At 47.3% G+C, this 22,285-nt stretch overlaps 1 protein-coding gene across 1 annotated transcript in view; it reads right to left on the reverse strand.

Annotated features, from left to right (window-relative positions):
* Positions 1–4,422: 4,422 nt before the first annotated feature.
* The window catches only part of KCNB1 (potassium voltage-gated channel subfamily B member 1), a 101,783-nt gene continuing 83,920 nt past the window's right edge, over positions 4,423–22,285 (reverse strand). Inside the window, exon 2 of the mRNA XM_022597458.2 lies at positions 4,423–6,432. Coding sequence (XP_022453166.2) covers positions 4,423–6,432 — 2,010 coding nt within the window. The remainder of the gene's footprint in view (positions 6,433–22,285) is intronic.

The raw sequence follows: 22,285 nt of genomic DNA on the forward strand, positions 1-22,285 counted from the left end.
AATAGACTACTCTGAGATGCGTGGACATCCTATGATGTAGTCACGCATCAGATACTTCTAGAGCCAGAAAAATGGCGACAGAAAATGCAGAGGTAACTCTTATTTCTGGGTGTAGCCAGGGCTGGTTTGAGTCGCCCGGGATTGAGTGAAAGCATTTGGATGCTGTCATATAAGCAGTGGGAGGCGAGGAAATTTTAGCTCAGGGCTGCAGGTTCTCCACTGTCCTGCTGGGGGAGTCAGGGGAAGCCCCCTTTTAACGCCTGCCAACTTCGCAGCAGTAGAAAAAGTCCTTTCTCAAAGGATCACATGCTAGAGGCTTCTCACCACATTGGATTCAAAGTTACTTGACTGGAGGCTGAAGCCCGGGGTCGTGTTACTTGAGACTAGTTGGCAGAGAAATGAGGAAAGGAGAGAGAGAGAGAGAGAGAGAGAGAGACACCTGGCATTAGTGACCCTTGTCCATGGTGAATTTTAAATTTCCCCCTGCCCATGGACTATACACTCCAGCCATAACTTGGAGCAAGACAGAAATATACAACAGTTACAAACATCAACAATACATTACAGTTTTACAGAAGAGAATACGGTTCTGTTTTTTCTGCTCAGAAACGTGGATCTTATTCAGAGAAAGGGCAGGGGTGAGGCTTACAGTTACTAAGACACGGCGGAGGAGAGGTCAGGAATCAGTCTGAAAAAGTTTGTATCACCAGCAATTCAAAGGGGCAAGCCAGGTGGGTTGAAAGGAAATGGCCTCCTCAGGATTTTGCCGTTTCCCCATCGTCATCGTCTTCCTTTCTTGATCCCCAGTGCTTTTAGAGAAAGGGGCTTCACGGGAATGAATGTTCTTTCCTCTTTTTTCTTTCCCCATTAAGTGTGCTTAAGGTAAAATTCCTAAAGAAGGCACTGAGAAATCTACTGCACCGAAGTCCTATTGCTTCTTTACCCCAAGATAAAAAGGTGAATAAACGGAGGACTCCTCCAGAGCTCTCCCACCTCTCTCTGCGGGTCGTGGACAGTCCCCTGTGTGATCAGGACACAGAGCTACCTGGTCCCTAGCCCTTTTTGATAATGGTGTAAGTTTGGTGGGGTTCTTGATGAGTTTTACTGAATTTGCCAAAGGGACCAGGCATCCATTCACCTCCAGTCCCTAGATTCATTTCTTTGGGATGACTCGTTTTTTTTCCCACTTTCGTTGGTTTAGGAATGGGTGGTACGTGGACCATCAAGTTAAAGCAGTATTTGCCTCCAAACCATTGCTTTCCTCTCCTCCATCAACACCCGTCTATCAAGGTTAGCTTCTCACTGGAGACTCAGGTAGATATCCCAGTGCGCATACACAGGTACAGGTAGGGTGTACACATATTAAAAATCTGGGTATGTTTCTTTTTGGCAGGTGGGGGTCTGGGAGAACTTACAATACTCTATTTTGAATCGGCACAGGGTAAAAGCTATATTCCTACAATACATCCACAAGTAAAAGGAAAACCCAAAACAAAACGCAATACTTTCTAAGCATAGTATATGCTGAGTTTCAGTTATTCTGTTTCTATAAGAACTCTATAGGACTCTGGCTATTAAGCCTGAAAAGGTAAGTTCTTAATGATACTTCTGAATTCATCCTTCAAAAGTGACTCAATAAAATGCTACTTTAAGTTCAGACAAAATACATGAGGAAGGAAGGGGTAGGTCCTGCATGACCACACAAGGCAGAAAGGGCCTTTGGTTAGAGACAAGGAGAGTTGCACCAATTGGTTATTCGTTTAAAAAAAAAAGAAAGAAAGAAATCATTTCTAATCTGTACACTTCTCGTCTGCTTCAACCAGCAAATGAAATGCCTCGATTTGAAGAAGGGGTGGTAAGTTCCTTCTCGCTATATATGGCTATATTTAAACATGTTCACTTTCCTGATATGTAAAATAGACTATATTATTATTATTAATTTTTACAGATAGCATCAGCTCTAAAAAATCTGAATCGGAAATCACAACTATTTACTTTTATCAAAAAGCATTTGTTTGTTTTCCCTGAATTTTCACATTTGTGCTGATGGCGGATGTAAATGGTGATGGAAACAAAGAGACGTGAGATGGCCCAGGGAGGACTCTTCTGCGGCCTTTCCTCCACAGGCCCCCAGCTTGTACTGTATGCTCAGTAAAGCACCTTGGGAGCTTCCTCTCTCTGGCGTGCCACCAGCACAGGCTGACCTCATACTCCCTGCCCCTTAAATCCCTTTGCATTTGCTGCGAGAGTACTCCGAAGATACTTCCAGAGTCAAGATACTTTGTTAATGCAGCAAAAAACAGGACTGCACCCTCTTGGAGGGATCTACAGTCCTTGGAGATGCTGAGAAGCTGTATGAACCGGGTGTATACACAGCAGAGAACATGCGTTTCTAAGGGCAGTGGAATGATCCCATGTCATCATACCTGTGACAGGTTGCCCAACCTCATGCCACTGTGCAGAGCGCAGGCAGAATGCCGCCATGATGTCTGTGCACTGACAGGTGGATTGTGCCATTGTACTAACAGGCAGACCAACAACATATTCTATGAAGGACAGGGAAAACATGTTTTGTTCCCTCAGGAAGACACATGCCTGGCACTGTATTGAGGATTGGCAGGTCTACACTATCGTACTTGGGACACCATCCTTCAAAATTGTATTAGGAGAACAACATCGCTTCATTGTACTAAAGACAAGCAGATCAATAATGTGTCATCTTTACTGACACATGGGCCAACAGCTTGGCATCCTGCTAACCAGCGGCTCCACTCAGTGTTACTGCCCTGAGGAACGGCCAACACCAACATGCTGTTGGACTAAAATCAGGCAGAGGCCAACGCCAGGTCATCAAACTAAGACAGGAAGACCAACACCAAGAGATAGACCAGAACCGCTCACAATGCACACAAATACTTATTGCTTTTGTCGGTACTGGCTGCATTGATGGCTGCAGAAAGGAGAGCTGAGCTGTTAGTACAGACAGTGACACTGAAAACACACCAACACCTGGTTGACAAGAAAGAGAACGGAGTAAAACACCCAATGCCCAACCGTCTACTTCATTCTTCTGAGATGTTCCTGTTTCCTGTACACATGACTTTATAAGAGGCCCCATGCAGGAGCCAAGAACCCTTCCTGACGCAAGAGGGTTAAGGGGAAGCTTCAGGGGGGCAGGGAAGGAGCCCACAGACTTTGACACAGCAAACAGCAATACCAGCACAGTATCACTCACCGTGGCCAGACACATGCCTGGAGCAAAAACCCAACTGTAGTCCCAACAAGTGGCCCACGGGAAATCATGCTTGTTTTAAAGTGCAAGATGTTGACACTGTCCCTGGTAGAACCTATTTTTGAAAAACATAAAGTGCTTTTTATTTTAACTTTTTTTTTTTTCAAACTTGAATATCACAGGAAACAAAAAAGAATTTCTATTATAGTAAATGCTTTCCCTGCCCCAGCAGGAAGTATTCAAAAGTCTGAACTGGGCATTTCAATTGGGTTTTTTTTTTTTTTTCCTTTCGTTTTTTTCAGGTAAAAAAAAAATCAGATTTTATTCTGCTCTTCGGTAACATACAGTCTCTTTGAATAAGCTATTCTTCTGCATATTTGACACTTGCATATCTTTTGAGTCTACACTAGCGATGTACAGAAAGCATTTTCCTTCTATAACCCTAAAGCAATGCTCAGAGTTCATACTGTTGGCTGAGTGCCCGCCTTCTGAACTCTTCCCAGATTGCCAGGGGGCAATTAGAATTGAGTACAAGTGGTGCAACTCACCCTGATGATATCTCAAAATAAAATATCAGGTACTACGGAATACTGAAGTCAATGAAGACATTTGAGGAAGGGTTTTGCGCTGGGATCGTGGCTTATGGTGCAGTTTTCCCCATGACACAAGCATTCCCTGTAGCCTTCTAACAGTGGGATCCATCCAGCAGGTGATGGACAGAAGTTCCTAGAGGTGGCCAGGCAACACCCAAAACCAAATTGGTCAACCCACTCTTTTAACACCAGCCACTTGTTCCGGCATCCTTCTCCAGCTGAAGCCAGGAGGGATGGCGATCTTGCCCTCAGAGGCTGTGATGGAAAGCCACGAGAGAAGAATGGGGAGTAGGTGGCCTTGGTTATGTCTAGAACGTGGTAGTGGTGGCTGTGAGTTCTGCTCTTGTCATCTTCCAAAGAGGGCCGTGGAGCTGTTACAAGGAGGCGCCATACCCTGTGGCTTGGCCAACTTCTCTCTGATGGACCCGTTAACAGCTCTCAAGGTTTTAAGGGAGATTTCTCTGGTCTCTCTTCTTTCTGGGGGCTTTACAAAGCCTTACTGTTTCAGAGGTCATGCAGAAAAGCTCCACGGCAGGTAAGCTGAACAGCACTCCTCTTTGGACCCTGCCACAAGTCTCTCCTCCGTGTGGAGGTGGTTCAGATGCTCTGATCCCGTGTGCTTCCATGGGCTCCTCCCCCCGGCAACACGCGGACGTCGGGGGAGATGTGGTTCTCAAGCTTGCACTTTTCCTGACCACTGGGAGTTTTTCCAGTCAATGCTTCTGTAGAGTAAATACAGTTCTGCCTTAAGAACTTAGGGGAGGTGGGTAAGGGGGAGCTTTCAAAGTGGTTCTTCTCTGATCTTGTCCCGACACTGAACTTGGGACTAGTGTTCCCACGGAGGCTCCTGGGGGGGCTGGAGTCCACACTGTAGAGCACTTGCCCCTCATCATCTGTGTCCGCATCAATGTACTGGTGGACACCTGCTTCAAAGTTGAACGCTATTGCTGTGTGTTTCTCTGGCGACCGGGGGGGTGTCCTAGCACTTGCTGTGGTGTAGATGGAGGACTCTGGACTCAGCACAGGCCTGTCCAAGAGTGTGGCACACTCCAGCCCAGCAACAGCTGCCGCAGCACCCCCCCGGTTCCTAAGAGGGTCATGGTACATCCCCAGAACAGGGACTAATGGTCTCGGATCCCCCTCCATGAAGTTGACCTTAAGTGCTCGAAGCTTCAAAGGGTTGGTGGTCTTCATGGAACTCTTGGGGCTCTCAATGAAGAAAGCAGAGGGATGGCTGGCATCAGGGGGGGGGTTGGCCTCCACAAACCTACCACCAGTGGCACCCAGAACTCCCTGCCAGCCAACCTCTGGGGCCATGCCACCTCCGGTTTTGCTGGGGAGTGATGCCAAAGGGCTGTGGGAGAATCTGGTGGCTTCAGGGAAGTCTGTGGCACAGCTAATGAAGCTATCAATGCTTGACATGCTTCGCATGTCAATGACCCCTTCTGTACGAGTGGGCAGAGGGGCTACGGGGCTGGGGATACTCTCCATTTCAAGTTCTTCCTTTGGTTTGCTCTGTGTTGCTGGCTCCTTAGTATTGAGGATGGGTTGAGACTGTGTCTTGGCCATCTTATTGTACATGTCTTCCAACTGCTGGACGTTCAGGTGCTGAGGACTAGAAGATGATCTGGCCTTCTCAGGGGATCCCTGCTCCTTGGTTTCAAAGGACTTACTTGAGCTGGTTTCAGACAGTGTCCTCTTTGTCCATTTCCATTTGTTGGGAGACAAGTGATTATCTTGCACTTTGTCTTTCTGACCCATGTTCTCTCCACTTTTCTCAACCACAATGTCCATCACCTCGATGCTCCGGGGGAATGCATCCTTCATGTTCATGGATACGATGCTGCCATTTCTCTTGGCTCTCTCCAGAGCCTCTCTCCGCTTGATTGCTTTCTCCTGCCTCTTCTGCTCCTTGTAGAACTCAGAGAAGTTATTGACAATGATGGGGATGGGAAGAGCAATCACCAGGACCCCTGCAATGCAGCAAAGACCCCCCACAATTTTCCCCAGGAGAGTCTTGGGGTAGATGTCTCCATACCCAACGGTCGTCATGGTGATGGTGGCCCACCAGAAAGAGGCTGGGATGCTTTTGAACTTGGTGTCATCCTCATCCTTCTCGGCAAAGAAGACAAGGCTGGAGAAGATCATGATGCCCATGGCAAGGAAGAGGATGAGCAAGCCCAGCTCATTGTAGCTCCTCCGCAGAGTGAAGCCCAAGGACTGGAGGCCAGTGGAGTGACGTGCGAGCTTAAGAATGCGGAGAATACGCATGATGCGGAAGATCTGGACCACGCGGCGGACGTTTTGGAACTGCAGCACGCTCTTGTTGGATTCAGTGAGGAAGATGGTGACATAATATGGCAGGATGGCCAACAAGTCAATGGCGTTGAGCGGGCCCTTGAAGAACTTCCACTTTTTGGGGGAGGAGAGGAACCGCAGCAGGTACTCCATGGTGAACCATGCAATGCACACGGCCTCCACGTGGGCCAGCTGGGGGTTGTCTGTGGTCTGGCCAAACTCATCAAGGCTCTGCAGCTCAGGCAGTGTGTTGAGAGACAGGGCAATGGTGGAGAGGACGATGAACATGATGGAAATTATGGCAAGGATCTGTGAGGAGAAGAGAGTGGAATTTAGTTATCAACCACCAATGGGATGGTCATCCTCATACTCTGGGTCTGCAGGACATTCCTCAACATTCAAGAGCATTTTCATAGCTCACTAATTACCTAATGACTGGATGTTTGAGCTAAAAAGATTATTTATTCAAATCCATTTATCATACAGATGTGGAAACTGAGGCCCAGAGAATTGAAATGATTTAAAGCTAATCATCAAGCCCAGGGGTCTGTCAATTTTTTCTATAAAGGGCCAGATAGTAAATCTTTTAGACTTTGAAGCCCATGAATTCTTTGTTGCAACCATTTAACTCTGCAGTTATAGCATGAAAACAACCTTGGATAATACATAAACGAATGAGCATAGCTGTTTCAATAAAACTTTATTTACAAAAACAGGAAGTGGGCTGCAAGCCATAGTTGGCCGTCTCGTGATCTAGACCAGTGGTTCATAACTATTATGGGGTGGGGTACCGCTTTCCCGACATTATACTAATGATAATATCAATAGTTACCCTTTATCGAGTGTTCATTGTATTCGAGGCACGATGCTTGTCACTTTCCATGCAATTCCTTATTTCATTCTTACAACAACCCCATTAAGTTGTACTTCCAATGAAAAGGTGAGGAAACCTAGGCTTCCAAAGCTAGTAAGTTGCAGAGCCAGTATTTTAACCTGGGTCTGTCTGACCCCAATACGTGAGCTCTTAAGGATGTGTTAGAAATGAGATGAAAGCTACAGGCCTTTTTGCTAAACACTCAAGGTTTTGGATGATTTTCAGGGAGGTCTAGACATCCTGGTCTCATGTTATTAACTCCTGAGTGTGACTATGAATTTTTGAGGCTAAGGATCACAGCTTAACTACCTTTGAGTCCCCTGGATCAAGAAGAGGGTTTGGTCCAGATGTTTGGGCTCACTGGATGTTTGTTGAATTTAATGGAGCCTAGGCTAATCTACAGCTTATGCAGAAATGCAAGCAGATGTAATAAATTGTTCTAGGGTCTTTTTTTCAAAAATACAAATCCAAGTCACATCACTCTCCTTCTCAATAAATTTCCAGGACTCTTCAGGAAAAAATCTAGACTCCTAAACTTATCTATCAGCCCTCCTCCCCACCCCCCAAAAGCTGTCCTCTTCTCATAGGCTTGTGCCTCCCTTTCTGCTGCCCCTGCTAAAGGGCAGCGGGTGGGGGTGGGGTCTCCATGCTTGTATCATTTGATCCTGGCTGCCGCTGAGTGGCCCAGAGATGGACAGAAAACCCATGCTGGGCTGAACCAGTCCACCATGGAAGATTTGAGTTCAGGGATCCAGGGGTGAGTGGGTTATGGGGGTGGTGAGCCTCTGAATTAAATGGTCAAGTACAGTCCAGGCCTGAACCAGCTTCATGATAAGCCCAAGCCTCAAGCAACTTTTCACTCATGTTGTAGGGGATCAGAAAAACCATAAAAAAATCAGAGAAAGCTGAACCTTTTAGAGAAGCCAGAGATTAAAGGGAAGAGGCAGAGAGGACATAGGAGACCTGAAAAGGGTGTAGAGGGCCACAGTTAAATGCTTGGGCTCTGGTGTCAGGCTGTTTTGGATTCAAGTCTCAGTGCTTCCACTTCCTTACCTTTAGTCAGGCATTTAACTTCTCTAAGCCTCAGTTTCTTCATCTGCAAAATGGGATGATAATGACAATATCTATCTCAGAGAGCTGCTGTGAAGATTAAATGTGTTAACACGTGCAAAGCACTCAGGACAGGTTCCAGCAGCACCTAGTAAATGTCTAATAAATGTTAGCCGTCATCACAGGGGAAATAGCTCAGCCCACACCCTGTCAGCCCAGAACACCCAGCCTCCGAGGGGCCAGCTAGTCTTTGCTTCTCGCCCTTGTTCTGAAACTGCCTGCCATATCCTGAAAGTAAATGCCACTGCTGCTTGGGTGAGCATAAGAGGGTTCTGTCCCCTGCAATAAATCCCCAATCAGGACACATGGTTGCCGAGTCTTTCTGAGTTTGACTCTGACCCCTCTCTTTGGCCTCTCCTGCCACAGGTTCCCAAGCTTCACGCTTCCCTAATCACACACTATCGTTGGTCAGTTCTGCAGGTCTGTGCCTCTTCCTCTCTGTCCAGTGAATTCCAATCCATCTTTTAAAACCCAGCCCACATGGCCCCTCCCTGCAGAGGTCATCCCTGGAGGGGCCAGCCACTCCATTCTCTGGGCTCCCTCGTCATTTTGCCAGCCTTGGGGCTCTTAGCACACTACAGCCTATCACAGGTGTGTGTGTGTGTGTGTGTGTGTGTGTGAATGTGTCCATCACTGCCCAGAATCTGTAAGCTTTGGGGGGACAGGGATGGATTCTGAGATTCACCTCTGCACCCACAGCGCCTAGGGCAACAGGTTTTCATGGTGTTTCTTGGCTGTGGCTCAAGTTCACGGCCATTTATGGGTCCCATGGCCTTGGGTATTGCAACTTTCCTTGCCTCAGTTTCCTTATTTGTAAAATGGGGATCCTCCAGTAGTTCTTAACTGGGGATGATTTTGACCCCTCCCCCTTCCCTTGGGGACATTTGGCAAATCCTGCAGAAATTTTTGGTTGTCACTATTTGGAGGAGGGGTGATACTGGCAGCTGGTGGGTGGAGCCAGGGATGCTGTTAAATACAATGCACAGGACAGTCCCCACCAAGGAGAATGATCAGGCCCCAAATGTTAATAGTACCAATGTTGAGAAACTCTGGGATATACCAGTAGTCAGCCCCTCAGGAGCTGTAGAATGAGGGAAAAGAGCTGTTAGCACAGAGCTAGGCACAGAGTGGGTCTGACCTTACAGAGCAGCCAGCTGGGACCTCGGGCTGAGCCCCTGCAGTGGAGCTGCTACAGTTTCTGACTCCTGGCCCTGAGGGCAGCTGCAGGAGAATGGAGCAGATTCCTGGGGAGTCTGTTCCTTTAAGAGCTGGGAGATCTCATTTTCCCCAGAGGCTGGCAGGGGAAGCCTGCTCCAGTTTCTAACCCCCAGACAACTCCAGGGAAGGCCCACATAATTGATGTCTGCTGACAGATGCATGAATTATGCACCCACCTATTGTACAGTCCTTAGCGCTGTTATTCTAAGGCGGGCACCCCCTCTTTGTACCCCAGAAAGTGCTCTCCCCTCCCGTCCTCTCAGCCTGAGGATGCTTAGGAAAGAAGAAAATGCAGGCAGAGGCCTCACTGCATCCTGGAGGGGGGTGTCCGCTGCTCAGGGTTGCGTTGGGAGGGTCAGAGAGTGCCAGGCCTCCTGCCCTGGCACATGCACTCATCAAATAGCACTTGTGCTAATGCAGTGTGACCCACCCTTCCTAGCCCTGCCCACACGACTGCTTTCTCTTCCAGACCCGCTGAAGCCCTTAGGGTCAGGGTTACACTTCCTGACTGGGGATCTCCTGAACATGAGTTAAACCCTCTGTGCCTCAGTCTCCTCATCTGTAAGACGGGGGTGGGTCACTGAAAGGTGGCAAAGGGAATTCAATGAATTCATAAGGCCCTTAGATCAACTTTTATTGCTTTTATTATTTCACAACATTATATTTATTTATAAGCCGGTTGGACTTGGCTCTGAGCAGTAGTGTTATTATTCCCACCTGGCTGAGTGGCCTTGGACAAATCACTTCCTCTCTCTGAGACTCCATTTCTTTATCTCGAAAATGGAGATGAAAGTAATTGAGCACCTACCACATAACAGCCACTTAATATATATTTTATGTTATTAAATTATTATTTGGATAATTTATTGTCACCCTTACCTCCAGCCTCTGGACTGGTTGCTTCTGGAGGTCCAGGACTAGGTCTGTGGACCCCAGTGCCTGGCTAAGCCAGCAGACATCCTCTAAACAGTCTTGAACCCAAATGAACAGTATTGATTTGGCCTCTGGGATGGGCTGCAGGGATGGGGGACCAGCCAGGCCAGCAATGAGTCCTCCCGGCCCCAGCTCAAACCCCTGGCCAGGTCCCTGCATTTTCAGCCTTGCTTTCCTGGATCTGAGCCCAATCGGGTTTGGGCAGGACTCCAGGAACCCAGGGAGCAGAGGCAGGAAACAGGACCAGGACTCAGAGGCTGTCCCCAAATTCCCTCCCTGCAATGAGGTTCTGAAGCCTGCAGCCTACTTGTCTGCACCAAGCGTGGGAGGGGGTTTTGGTCCTCTGGGAGAAGAGATTAGCAGGTAGGGGTACCCAGGGGGGAATCAAGGGTTCTGGAGCCGGACCTTTCTCATTCTAAAAAAAATTGTTGGCTCTGGTGGTTAATCACAGGATGCCTACCTTTGGCTCCAGCAATAAACAGGCTGTTTATCATTTGCTCTGACCACTTCCCTGCTCTTCCAGGAATATGGACAAGGCACAGAATGTCTGTGCAGAAAAGGGTCCAGGCTCCTTTCTGGAAGGATGGGGAGACTCAAGCAGAGAAGGGAAGGGACTAGTCTATGGTCACACAGCCCATTGGGGTCAAGTCTGTGCAACAACACTAGAAGCTCTGGCCAGCAGAGAGCTGCACCTAGTGTTCAGGTCCTACAAACTGTTTTCATACACATCCATCTTCCCAGCGGCATTATTTGTAAGAGGCAAAAAGTGAAATCAACCTGAATGTCCATCAACTGATGGATATAAAAACTGTGGTCTATCTATACAATGGAATATTATTCAGCCATAAAAAGGAAGGAAATACTAATACATGATACGATATGGAAGAATCTTGAAAACATTATGCTGAGTGGAAGAAGCCAGACACAAAAAGCCACATAGTGTATGATTCCATTTATATGAAATGACCAGATAAGACACACCTATAGAGACAGAAGGCAGGTTAGTTGTTGCCAGGGTGGGGACAGGAATTAACAGTTAATGGGCATGAAGGATCTCATGGGGATGATGAAAATGTTATAAAATTGATTTAGGGTGATGGTTGTACAACTTGGCAAATATACTGAAAAATCATTGAATTGCTCACTGGAAATGGTGAATTATGTGCTATATAAAATTAGCCTCAATATAAGTTATATAAAAAGTTGCTTTCCATAAAGAGTATCCCATTGCTTTTAATCCTCACAACCACATTGATGGGTCACAGGAGAGAAGCAGAAATCTGAGCAAGCCACAGCCCTGCTGTAAACTCTGAAATGGCTCCCCATGAAGTTCCGATCCTTTTGCATTTAGTTGGCATATATTTACCGAGCACTTACTAATGCTATGCTCTTTGCTGGGGATGCAGCATGGATAAGAAAGACAATTTCCCTGCCCTTAAGGAACTGGTAGGGAAAAGCAGACAAAAAAACCCATAAACCGATAAAGGAGCAAGATGATGTCAGGTAGTATTATGTGCTACATGTTACCGAGAAAAACAAACCAGGAGTATCAGTAGAGAAGCACTGGGGGTGTCCACATGAGGTTGGGTGATCAGGACAGGCCTTTCACAGGAGATGTGCTGGTTCTGAGACTTGAAGGTGAGGAGTATGTCATTCAAAGATCTGAGCATTCCAGGTACAAGCACAGCGTGTGCAAAGGCCCTGGGGTGGGAATGAGCACAGCATGTGCAAAGGCCCTGGGGTGGGAATGAGCACAGCAAGTGCAAAGGCCCTGGGGTGGGAATGAGCTTGGCATATCAAGCAACAGAAAGAAGCTCAGTGTGGGTGGGGCTGCGTGAGCAAGGCGGAGAGTGGGAGGAGATGAGGTCAGAGAGGCAGGAGGCATAAAAAGGAGATTTGGCTTTTGTATTAAGTCCACCTTTCTTCTCTCTCCGGACCATTTCCTCCATTTCCCACTGTGTATTCCATAATGAATCCTGGCAAAACCACTTACAATTCCCAAGCCATGCTGCCATGGTTGCTCACACCTCCAGATCCTTGTCCATGCTGTTCCTTCTGCCTGGAGTATCCTTCCTCCCCTACTTCTCCTGGCTGATTCCTACAGCCTGTTCTGGCCTCAGCTCAGAACAGGCCTGAGGTTCTGGCCTCAGCTCAGAACCCACTTGCTCCAGTGAGCCCTCTCTGACTCCCGGCTGTGGGTTGAGAACACCCACCCTCTGGACTCTCACAGCCCTTGAGTTTGTCCTTTCATGGCACTGATCTTTCCAAGCTGGAATTTCCTCCTCTGTGTCCTGCAATAGAATGTCAGCTGCATGAGGGCCCAGGCTGGGTTTGTCTTGCGTTGCTGTAACCCCAGCTCCTGAAACGGTGCCCGGCACAGAGCAGGAGATCCCTAAATAGTTAATAAATGAATGATCAAGCAAATGAATGAAATGGAAGCTCAGAGAATGAAGTGACTTTTCCAGGGCCACACAACTTGCAAGGAGTGGATCTGGGACTCCAGTTCAGGTCTGTGCGTCTCCCCAAGACGTTTTCAAGGACGTAGGAGGTGGCAGAGTTTCTGGAGCATCAAACCTTTCGCTCCTTTTATGGTGCTTCCGCTTCCCCAGCTTTAAGGGGGGATTACAGATGGGGAGTTTTAATCAGAAGGGTCACTGGCGCAGATCCGATTAAGGGGATTGGAAGCAGGCTGATGGTTTTGGCTCCCTCTTCTACAGGTAGGGGCCTCTGGTGGGGGGGTGTTGGTGAGAAATTGGAGTCGGGAGCCTGCAGGGGGCGCTCATGGGCACAAAGGGACAGGAATCCAGGGACAATAGAGGACGAAGGCCTTGGGGTGAGCCAGGCAACAGAGGCTTTCACCATGAGAAGGCAACCGAGACACACAGGTGGAAACAGGGTGCAGTGACATTGCTGGGGGCGTCCCAGGTGTTATAAACCAGAGGCCTTGGGGCTGAGAAATTTATTTTTACTTATTTGTCCAAGTTTCCAAATTAGGAGATTTCACATGAAAATCTAGATTTTCAGATTTCCCTTGGAACATCACATGCTGTGTCTACACGTTCAACCTGCATTCTCCATGGCAACAACTTGCTGGCGCTAAGGAGTAGCTGTCCCTTTAGACAGGGCACGGGCTCCCCAGTGTCCACAGGCCCCTTCACTCCTTTCATTATCTGTCAGGTCTCTGTAGGTGTCGGGTTTGCCCCCTGGACCCACTGATATGATATTGAAGACAGCAACACTTACCTGACCTGCTACCATATACAAAGAACTTTCCATACAAGAGCTGCATCTAATTGCACACGGCAGGAGCCTAAGGGTCACACTTGCCACATCCAACCCCATCCTTTGCCTCCATATCCAAACTGTCACCAAGTGCTTTCCCTTCTGGCTCACAAACATCTTTGGATCTGTTCCATTAGCTCCACCTGCTAAGCCATGACCCTGTCCCAAGTCACCTTCACCTCCCACTGGACCACTGCAAACTGACCTCTTTCTGGTGTCCCCAAAGCCACTAGATGTCCCCAATATCTATTATTCCCTTCTTTCATTGTAATAGAGTTTTAGCGGGACAAAGGGTTACCCAGAATGAAGACTACATTTCCCAGCTTCCCTTGTAGTTAGATGTGGCCATGTGACTAAGCTTGGCCAATGGAATGTGAGCAAAAACGATGCTTGCCCTCTCTCCTTTTCCTCTTTCTTTCTGGAGGGGAGGCAGATGTGATGTGCAGAGCTGGAGCAGCTATCTCGGATCTGAGATGGAAGCTAACCCCAGCCCTGGACTGGCCCTTTACTGAAGAAGTTCGCCAGCTCCTGGTCTACCTCATAACAGCCATCTTGTTTAAGCCACTGTATTTTGGGGTCTCACAGTTCCAGTCACTTAGTCTATACCCTGCCTAACTCTCCACCCTCGTCTTGTTCCATGCTCCCCTTTCCTTTCTCATTTCAGGCACGTTAGGTCCCTCATAGTCTCCATGATCCTTCTGCCTGGAATGCTTTTCCCTCCACTCTGCTTGGTTAACTCCTACTCATCCTTCATAGCTCAGCTCAGGCATCACCTCCTCAGGGAAGCCATCCCTGACCAGGTCAAATTCCTAACTGCAGGCTCTAGTAGTACTATGTGCTTCTCCTCATAATGCTGTCCAAGTCGCAATTTTACAATAATGCCCACCTCTGTAGAATGTAAGCAACTGGAGGGCAGGGGTTGTGTCTAAATAAAGAATGTTATTTCATCCTGCAGACAATCTGCAGGGTGTGCTGTGTCCCCTCCCTCCAGTTTATAATTGGGAAAACTGAGGCTGAGAAAAACTATATCCAAAGCGACAATTAAGGAAGTGGTAGAGGCAGGGTTTAAATCCATGTCTACTAGACTCTGAAGCACCCACCCCACCTTTTTTTTAAACACTGAGGACCTTTCTTATCCCAGCATCCTGGGGTCTGGGTTATGGTTTTTAATGTATGCCCTCACTTGAACCATCTTCCCTAGGTGACCTGACCCTTCCCAAAAAGCTCTGGGTTGGGTACCCTTTTCCTAACAGGTCAACTAAGTTCTCATGAGCTTTGCCAAAGCAGGAATTCTAGAAGCTGGTGCTGTTACAACCTCCTGCCCATCCGAGGACAATGTCTCTGATGGGGGTGGGAACTTGACTCTGATCCCTATAGAGGGAGGAGGTGATGGGGAGAAACGTGGGGCAGTGTCCTTCCTGCCTGAGTGATCGCCAAGTCCCGGTATTTGCTGAGGGCATGCGGAGCTGAGGAAGGGACTGTCAGTCTTAACGGTGATGAACGGCATCAGTCCATGCCCGCTGCAGAGAGCAGCGTTTTGAATAAAAAGCAAGGAGCATGGGCTTCCCTGGAGGTGCAGTGGTTGAGGGTCCGCCTGCGATGCGGGGGACGCGGGCTCGTGCCCCGATCCGGGAGGGTCCCGCATGCCGTGGAGCGGCTGGGCCCGTGAGCCGTGGCCGCTGAGCCTGCGCGTCCGGAGCCTGTGCTCCGCAGCGGGAGGGGCCGCGACAGTGAGAGGCCCGCGTACCGCAAGGAAAAAACAAAAACAACCAAGGAGCATAGGAGATGTTAGGCAAGGGCAGTGTTCACAGGCTGTGCTCAGCCACAAACCTGTCCTCTTGCCCCTGAGTCTGACAGGATGGGGAGAAGCGTAGTCTCTGAGAGCTTGGCTGAGGTGGTTGGGTGGCTGAGAGTAACTAAATGTGTTACTCTGGATGCTGGGATTGGGTACCACTCTGGCTAACGTCAGAATGATGGCCCTGTGAGTGGTCATTTTGACAATAGCCAGTTTTGCTGGTTAATGCCCAATATACATTCAGAAAGAGTCATTTGGGTGACTTAACAAGAGTTCTTTTTCATACAGCATTTTAGTCTCACTAGAGATTCATATTGAGGTAAAATGGATGTGTGGATAGTCTAGAGACCTACTTTCTAATTCTGGCTGGGCATCCTTAGGCCAAGTGTCTTCACATCTCTGACCTTTTTCATGCAGTATCTACTGAGGGTCTGTAGCTGCAGGAATGGAGGCCTCATGCTCGGAGGATGGAGCTACTGGATTCTTGAGTCACCACTTGGAAGAGAGCTGTGCGGGGTTGTTACTGGATCCTCAGTGGGAATCACATGAGTCAGAAATAAACTTTGACGTATAAAATCATGAGACTGTGTGTTCGTACGTACTGCAGCATAATCTAGGGTATTCTAATTCATCCGGTTGAGTTGGAGTGCAGGTTCTATCCTCTGGTTTTAGCTGAACTAGTCCTTGCACACAAAGATGAAAGGCTTACAAAGATCCTCGCAAAGAAACAACTGCTCGGAGATAGTATTAATAATTCAAGCCCAGGAGAACATCAAGACAATAGCTAAACTGATACTTCTCCTCCTGGTATGAGTCCTTCAACAGTAACAATGTGAGGTTAAAAACAATGATGATCTCGTCATGTCATCATTATCAAGGAGACTCTGTAATATGGATTTTCATCCACTCTCTTTTACGGTGAACCCTGGCTTCATTTACTCATCACATATAGGAAGAAGACAGGATAAGTGAATAAAAAAAATGAATGAATGGGCTAGGTCCAGTGGGGTGGAGGTACTAGAATGTACTGGTTAAGAACTAGACTTGCATTTTAATCCCAGCTTCTTAATTTTCAAGCCATGAGACCTTGGACATGTTACTTAACCTCTCTGAGCTTCAATTTCCTCATCTCTGCAATGAGGATAACCAGTTCCTATTTCACTGAGGATTCATTGAGAAAATGGCTGGCACACAGTAGAGGTCCAGTGAATGTTAGCTGCTCATTTTTTTAAAAACTGGGAGGAAGACTTCAGCTCGATGTAAGACTATACTAAGGTGGGAGCCGTTACAATTAGTTATTATTATTTTTCATTGGAGGGAGGCCAAAGGGTGGGTATCCCTTACACAGCTGTGTAAATTTACACAAGGAACTTCACCTCAGTTTCCTTGTCAGTAAAAAGGGAATAATAGGGCTTCCCTGGTGGTGCAGTGGTTGAGAGTCTGCCTGCCGATGCAGGGGACGCGGGTTCGTGCCCCGGTCCGGGAAGATCCCACATGCCGCAGAGCAGCTGGGCCCGTGAGCCACGGCCGCTGAGCCTGCGCGTCCGGAGCCTGTGCTCCACAACGGGAGAGGCCACAACAGTGAGAGGCCCGCATACCGCAAAAGAAAAAAAAAAAAAGGGAATAATAGTACCTACATGGTCAGGTTTTTATTAAGATTGACCTCATTCATTCACTCAATGATGTGAGGTACCATTATAGGTTCTAGGGATACAGCAGTGAACAAACCAGGCAAAAATCCCAGCTTGTGTAGAGCTGACCATCTTGTAGAGGGAAGGGATACACAGTGAACAGTAGCAAGTCAACAGGATAATTTCAGGTGGTGAAAGTTGCTAGGAAAAAATGAAGCAGGTCAGTGGGAAAGAGAATGACCATGAGATGGGTTTACTTTAGCTGAAGTGGTCAGGGAGAGCTTCTCTGTGGAGGTGACATTGAAACTAAGACTTGAATGATAAGGAGGAGTTGCCATGTGACCATCAGTGGGAAAAGCATTCCAGGCAGAGGGAACAGCAAGTGCAAAGGCCCTGAGGTGGGAACGTATTGGGCCAGTGTGAAGTAGGGCTACTGAAAGGGAGAGGAAGAGGAGGTGAGGTGAGAGAGGTAATGGGGGCAGGTGTTAAAGGGTCTCCAGGCCACACACACTAAATGTAGAACATGTCATGATTATTAGTGGTATTATTAGCAGCAGTCTTCCTCTGACTCCCTTCTTCATGCCCAACTAAGGACCCGCTTTGGAAAAGACATTCTGGAGGAGTCCCTCAGATATTCAGCCAAGAATCCTGTCAGGTCAATTTAGCCAGAATCCCCTTTTCCCCTGATGTTTCCTCTTAGTAATTTTCCATCCACTGACTCCTATCTGCTCCTTGGCTATAAACACCCACTTGAATGAAACTTACAAGCTTTTGCACAACAAAGGAAACCATAAATAAGAAGAAAAGACAATCCTCAGAATGGGAGAAAATATTTGCAAACAAAGCAACTGACAAAGGATTAATCTCCAAAATATACAAGCAGCTCATGCAGCTCAACATCAAAAAAACAAACAACCCAATCCAAAAATGGGCAGAAGACCTAAAGAGACATTTCTCCAAAGAAGATATACAGATTGCCAACAAACACATGAAAGGATGCTCAACATCACTAATCATTAGAGAAATGCAAATCAAAACTACAGTGAAGTATCACCTCATGCTGGTCAGAATGGCCATCATCAAAAAATCTACAAACAATAAATGCTGAAGAGGGTGTGGAGAAAAGGGAACCCTCCTGCACGGTTGGTGGGAATGTAAACTGATACAGCCACTATGGAGAACAGTATGGAGGTTCCTTAAAAAACTAAAAATAGAACTACCATACGACCCAGCAATTCCACTACTGGGCATATACCCTGAGAAAACCGTAATTCAAAAAAAGTCATGTACCACAATGTTTATGGTAGCTCTATTTACAATAGCCAGGACATGGAAGCAACCTAAGTGTCCATCAACAGATGAATGGATAAAGAAGATGTGGCACATATATAAAATGGAATATTACTCAGCCATAAAAAATGAAATTGAGTTATTTGTAGTGAGGTGGATGTACCTAGAGACTGTCATACAGAGTGAGGTAAGTCAGAAAGAGAAAAACAAATACCGTATGCTAACACATATATATGGAATCTAAAACAAAAAATAGTGCTGAAGAACATAGGCGTAGGACAGGAATAAAGACGCAAATGTAGAGAATGGACTTGAGGACAGTGGGAAGGGTAAGCTGGGACGAATTGAGAGAGTGGCACGGACATTATACACTACCAGATGTAAAATAGATAGCTAGTGGGAAGCAGCCGCATGGCACAGGGAGATCAGCTCAGTGCTTTGTGACCACCTAGAGGGGTGGGATAGGGAGGGTGGGAGGGAGACAAAAGAGGGAGGGGATATAGGGATATATGTATACGTATCACTGACTCACTTTGTTATACAGCAGAAACGAACACACCACTGTAAAGCAATTATACTCCAATAAAGATGTTAAAAAAAACAAAACCAAAAAACACCCACTTGCTCATGCTGTATTCAGAGCTGAGCCCAATCTCTCTCTTACTGTAAAATCCCATTGCAGTGGTCCCCCCACATGTCTCAATGGTCCTGAATAAAGTCTGCCTTACCATCTTAACAAGTGTCATTGATTTTTTTTTTCTTTGACACCTTCCTTCTCCGGACCCCAGTAGCCTCTCATTTTCCTGTTATAAAAGGGAGTCAACAGAGCCTTTGGCACCTTCTCATTTGCTGCTCTGTGGGCCTGGAGAGCCCTTTCCCCACTCCCTCTCTCTTACACACAGTTTGCTTTCTGACTTCTTTCAGGACTCAGCAGAAATGTCACCTCCTCAAAAAAGCCTTTTCAACTTTCCCCAGACTGAATTAAACGCCCTTCTGGTGTGTTTCTCAACTCTTTTATTGCCCCTGTCATAGCAGTCTTTTTTTTTTTTTTTTTTTTTTGCGGTACAGGGGCCTTTCACTGTTGTGGCCTCTCCCGTTGCGGAGCACAGGCTCCGGACGCGCAGGCTCAGCAGCCATGGCTTACGCCCCAGCCGCTCCGCGGCATGTGGGATCCTCCCAGACCGGGGCACGAACCTGTGTCCCCTGCATCGGCAGGCGGACTCTCAACCACTGCGCCACCAGGGAAGCCCCATAGCAGCCTTTTTAAGGTAGAAACTAGGACTTGTCCCTCCCCTTTTCAGCCCTCCAGTGGCTTCCTACTGTGCTCAAAATAAGGTTCCATCTCTTATGGGCCTTATAAGACCCTGCCTGATCTCATCTGTGTTGGCCTTTCAGATCTCTTCTCCTCTGCTTTCTCCCACACAATCCCTCTCCCCTAGCCACATTGGCCATCTATCTGCTCCTCAACATGCCAGGATCATTCCTGCCTCAGGACCTTTGCACTTGCTGTTTTCTCTCCCTGGGATGCCATCCCTCCAGATTTCTCTATGGCTGGCTCCTTCCTATCCCTCACATTTCCTCCTTAGAGAGGCTGTCTCTGACAACCTGATCCAAAAGAAACTCCTCCCTACTCACTCAATCTTGCCATCCTGTTTTACCTCACTGGGGACTTGCCACAATCTGCAGTCATCTTGTTTCTTCATTTGCTCACTCATTTATTGCTTTCTTCCCCACTGACCTTGGTTAGCACTATGAGGGCAGGGACCATGTCTATCTTGCAAGGCTGGATCCCCCGTTGCCCAGCACAGAGCTTGGTATGGAGTTGACACTCAACAAATACTGGTGCAGTCAATGAACAAATGAATGGATGGATGAGTGCATGGTTGTTGGGTGGATGGATGGATGGGTGGTGGGTTTAGAAGCCATGGCCTCAACTAGACCACCCAAATGTAACAAGTTTATTGAGTACTCACCCTGCATGAGACACTATGGGGAAACACAAGCTGGTATTAGCAGCTGAACATCTAATAATAATGACATAATAAAAACAACTAGTATTTATTGATTACTCACCATGCCAGGCACTGTACCAACTGCTTTACATGGGCAGTCTCATTAACTCCTTAAGTCAACCCTAAGATGTAGATACTCTCATAATCCCTGTTTTGTAGTTAGGAAAACCAAGGCACAGAAAGGTGAGGCTTCCTGGAGGAGGAATCCTTTGGGCTGGACCTTGAGGGCTAGAGATGGATTCCAGCAGGCAGAGATGAGAGGAGGAGGTGTTCTAGGTGGAGGTAACCATACGTGCAAAGGCTTGGAGGTGGGGAATGAGAGTCAACCCAGTTTGGCTGGGGCGGGTGTGCACAGAGACAGAGGCTGGCAAGAGTGGAAACCACCACCTACTAAGCGTCTACTGCATGCCATTTACTCACTCAAGGCATTTTCTCACAACCACCCCAAGAGGTAAGTTTTATTACCTCCACTTTTCAGAGGACCAATCTGAGGCTTGGAGCAGCTAAATAACTTGCCCAAAGTCACACAGCAGAATTAGGGTTGAACTGAGGCCTGCCTAACTCTGGAGTGGGCACGCTGGGTCAGAGGGGTATTCAGGGGTCGAGAAGAGAGAAGACAAAGGTAAGCTGTTAAGTGAGCACGTACTAAAAGCCAGGCACAGCATATTATCTCATCTAATTCTCACACGTACCCAGGCGGTAGGTATTTTTGTAGCTTTTTTTGTTTTGTTTTTTTGGCCACGCCGTGCAGCTTATGGGATCTTAGTTCACCTACCAGGGATCGAACCCTGGTCCCGGCAGTGGAAGCACGGAGTCCCAACCACTGGACCGCCAGAGAATTCCCATGTAGTTTTTGATGTTTGAGACTGTTTAGCATTTTGGGGGGAGAATCAACCGTCTTCCACTCTTATGTATTGAGTGAAGTTGACCCTATCCCCCAGTCCCAGGGAGGGTAAGAATGAGATCAAAGCTTACCGGTTAGAATAATCTATCCCCCTGGACACAGTGATTGGTTTAGCAGTGTGGGCATGACTCAAACTGGCTAATTTTCATCCTGGGATTTTTTCTGGAATTATTGGGAAAGAGGTACTCTCTTTCATCAGAGACTGCTGAGTTGACAGGATATCAACCTATGGGGGCCAGAAAGTAATCTTTGGTCCTCTGGAAAGAATCTGCCCAAGAATATAGCCAATGTAGAGGGACTCAATGCTAAGAGACAAAGGCAAGTTTCTGATGACACTATTTGAGCACCTGGATACAGCCATTCCTGAAGCCATTATCCTTGGACTGTCAAATAATATGAACAAATCAGTGCCCTTTTCTTGATTTGGGTTTATGACTATTGCAAATAAAAAGTGAACTGGCTAACAAAATTCTCAACTTCATTTAACAGGCAAGGTAATTAAGATTCATAGAGGTAAAGTGACTCACCCAGGATCACACAGCCAGGAAGTGACTGAATCACACTGAGATATAACATAGAAGGTGCCTGGCATCTAATAGGTCCTCAATAAATGTCAGCTCCCGTCCCCCACAAACCAAAGAATGGCAGAGTAGAGGACTGGAAGAGATACGCCATGTGGAGCTCCAAGTTTCTGGTCAGATTCCGGATTCCATCTAGAAACTTCCAAACTGTGTTGGGGTCTGGCAGGAGTGGGAACCAAGGCTTAGGAGTTGGCAAATAAAGTGAATCAGCTGCCAGGATGTCAGGGTTTAAGCAAAACTCCTGAGGATCTCACTCCCTCCAAAACATGCCATCTGAGGGTCCTGGCTGCAACCCAAGGTTTCCAGGGAAGGGCCTGAAGTCCTAGCACTTAGAAACTTATACTTAGTAGGAGCGTGCGCAGATAATGGTTTCAGTATTGCCAAGGATTCTGTGGTCATTGAACTTTTCAGAGCTCCTTTTCACTGGAGTTGGACAAAGAATAAAGGGTTTAACCTGCAAACTCTGACACTGAACAGAGTTGGGTTGTAATCCTGGCTCTTGCCAGCTGGGTGGCCTCTGGTACATTACTTA

The sequence above is a fragment of the Delphinapterus leucas genome, chromosome 15, assembly GCF_059928025.1.
Source record: "Delphinapterus leucas isolate spDelLeu-1000000601 "Yukka" chromosome 15, BTC_Dleu_Yukka2, whole genome shotgun sequence".
Lineage (NCBI taxonomy): Eukaryota > Metazoa > Chordata > Mammalia > Artiodactyla > Monodontidae > Delphinapterus > Delphinapterus leucas.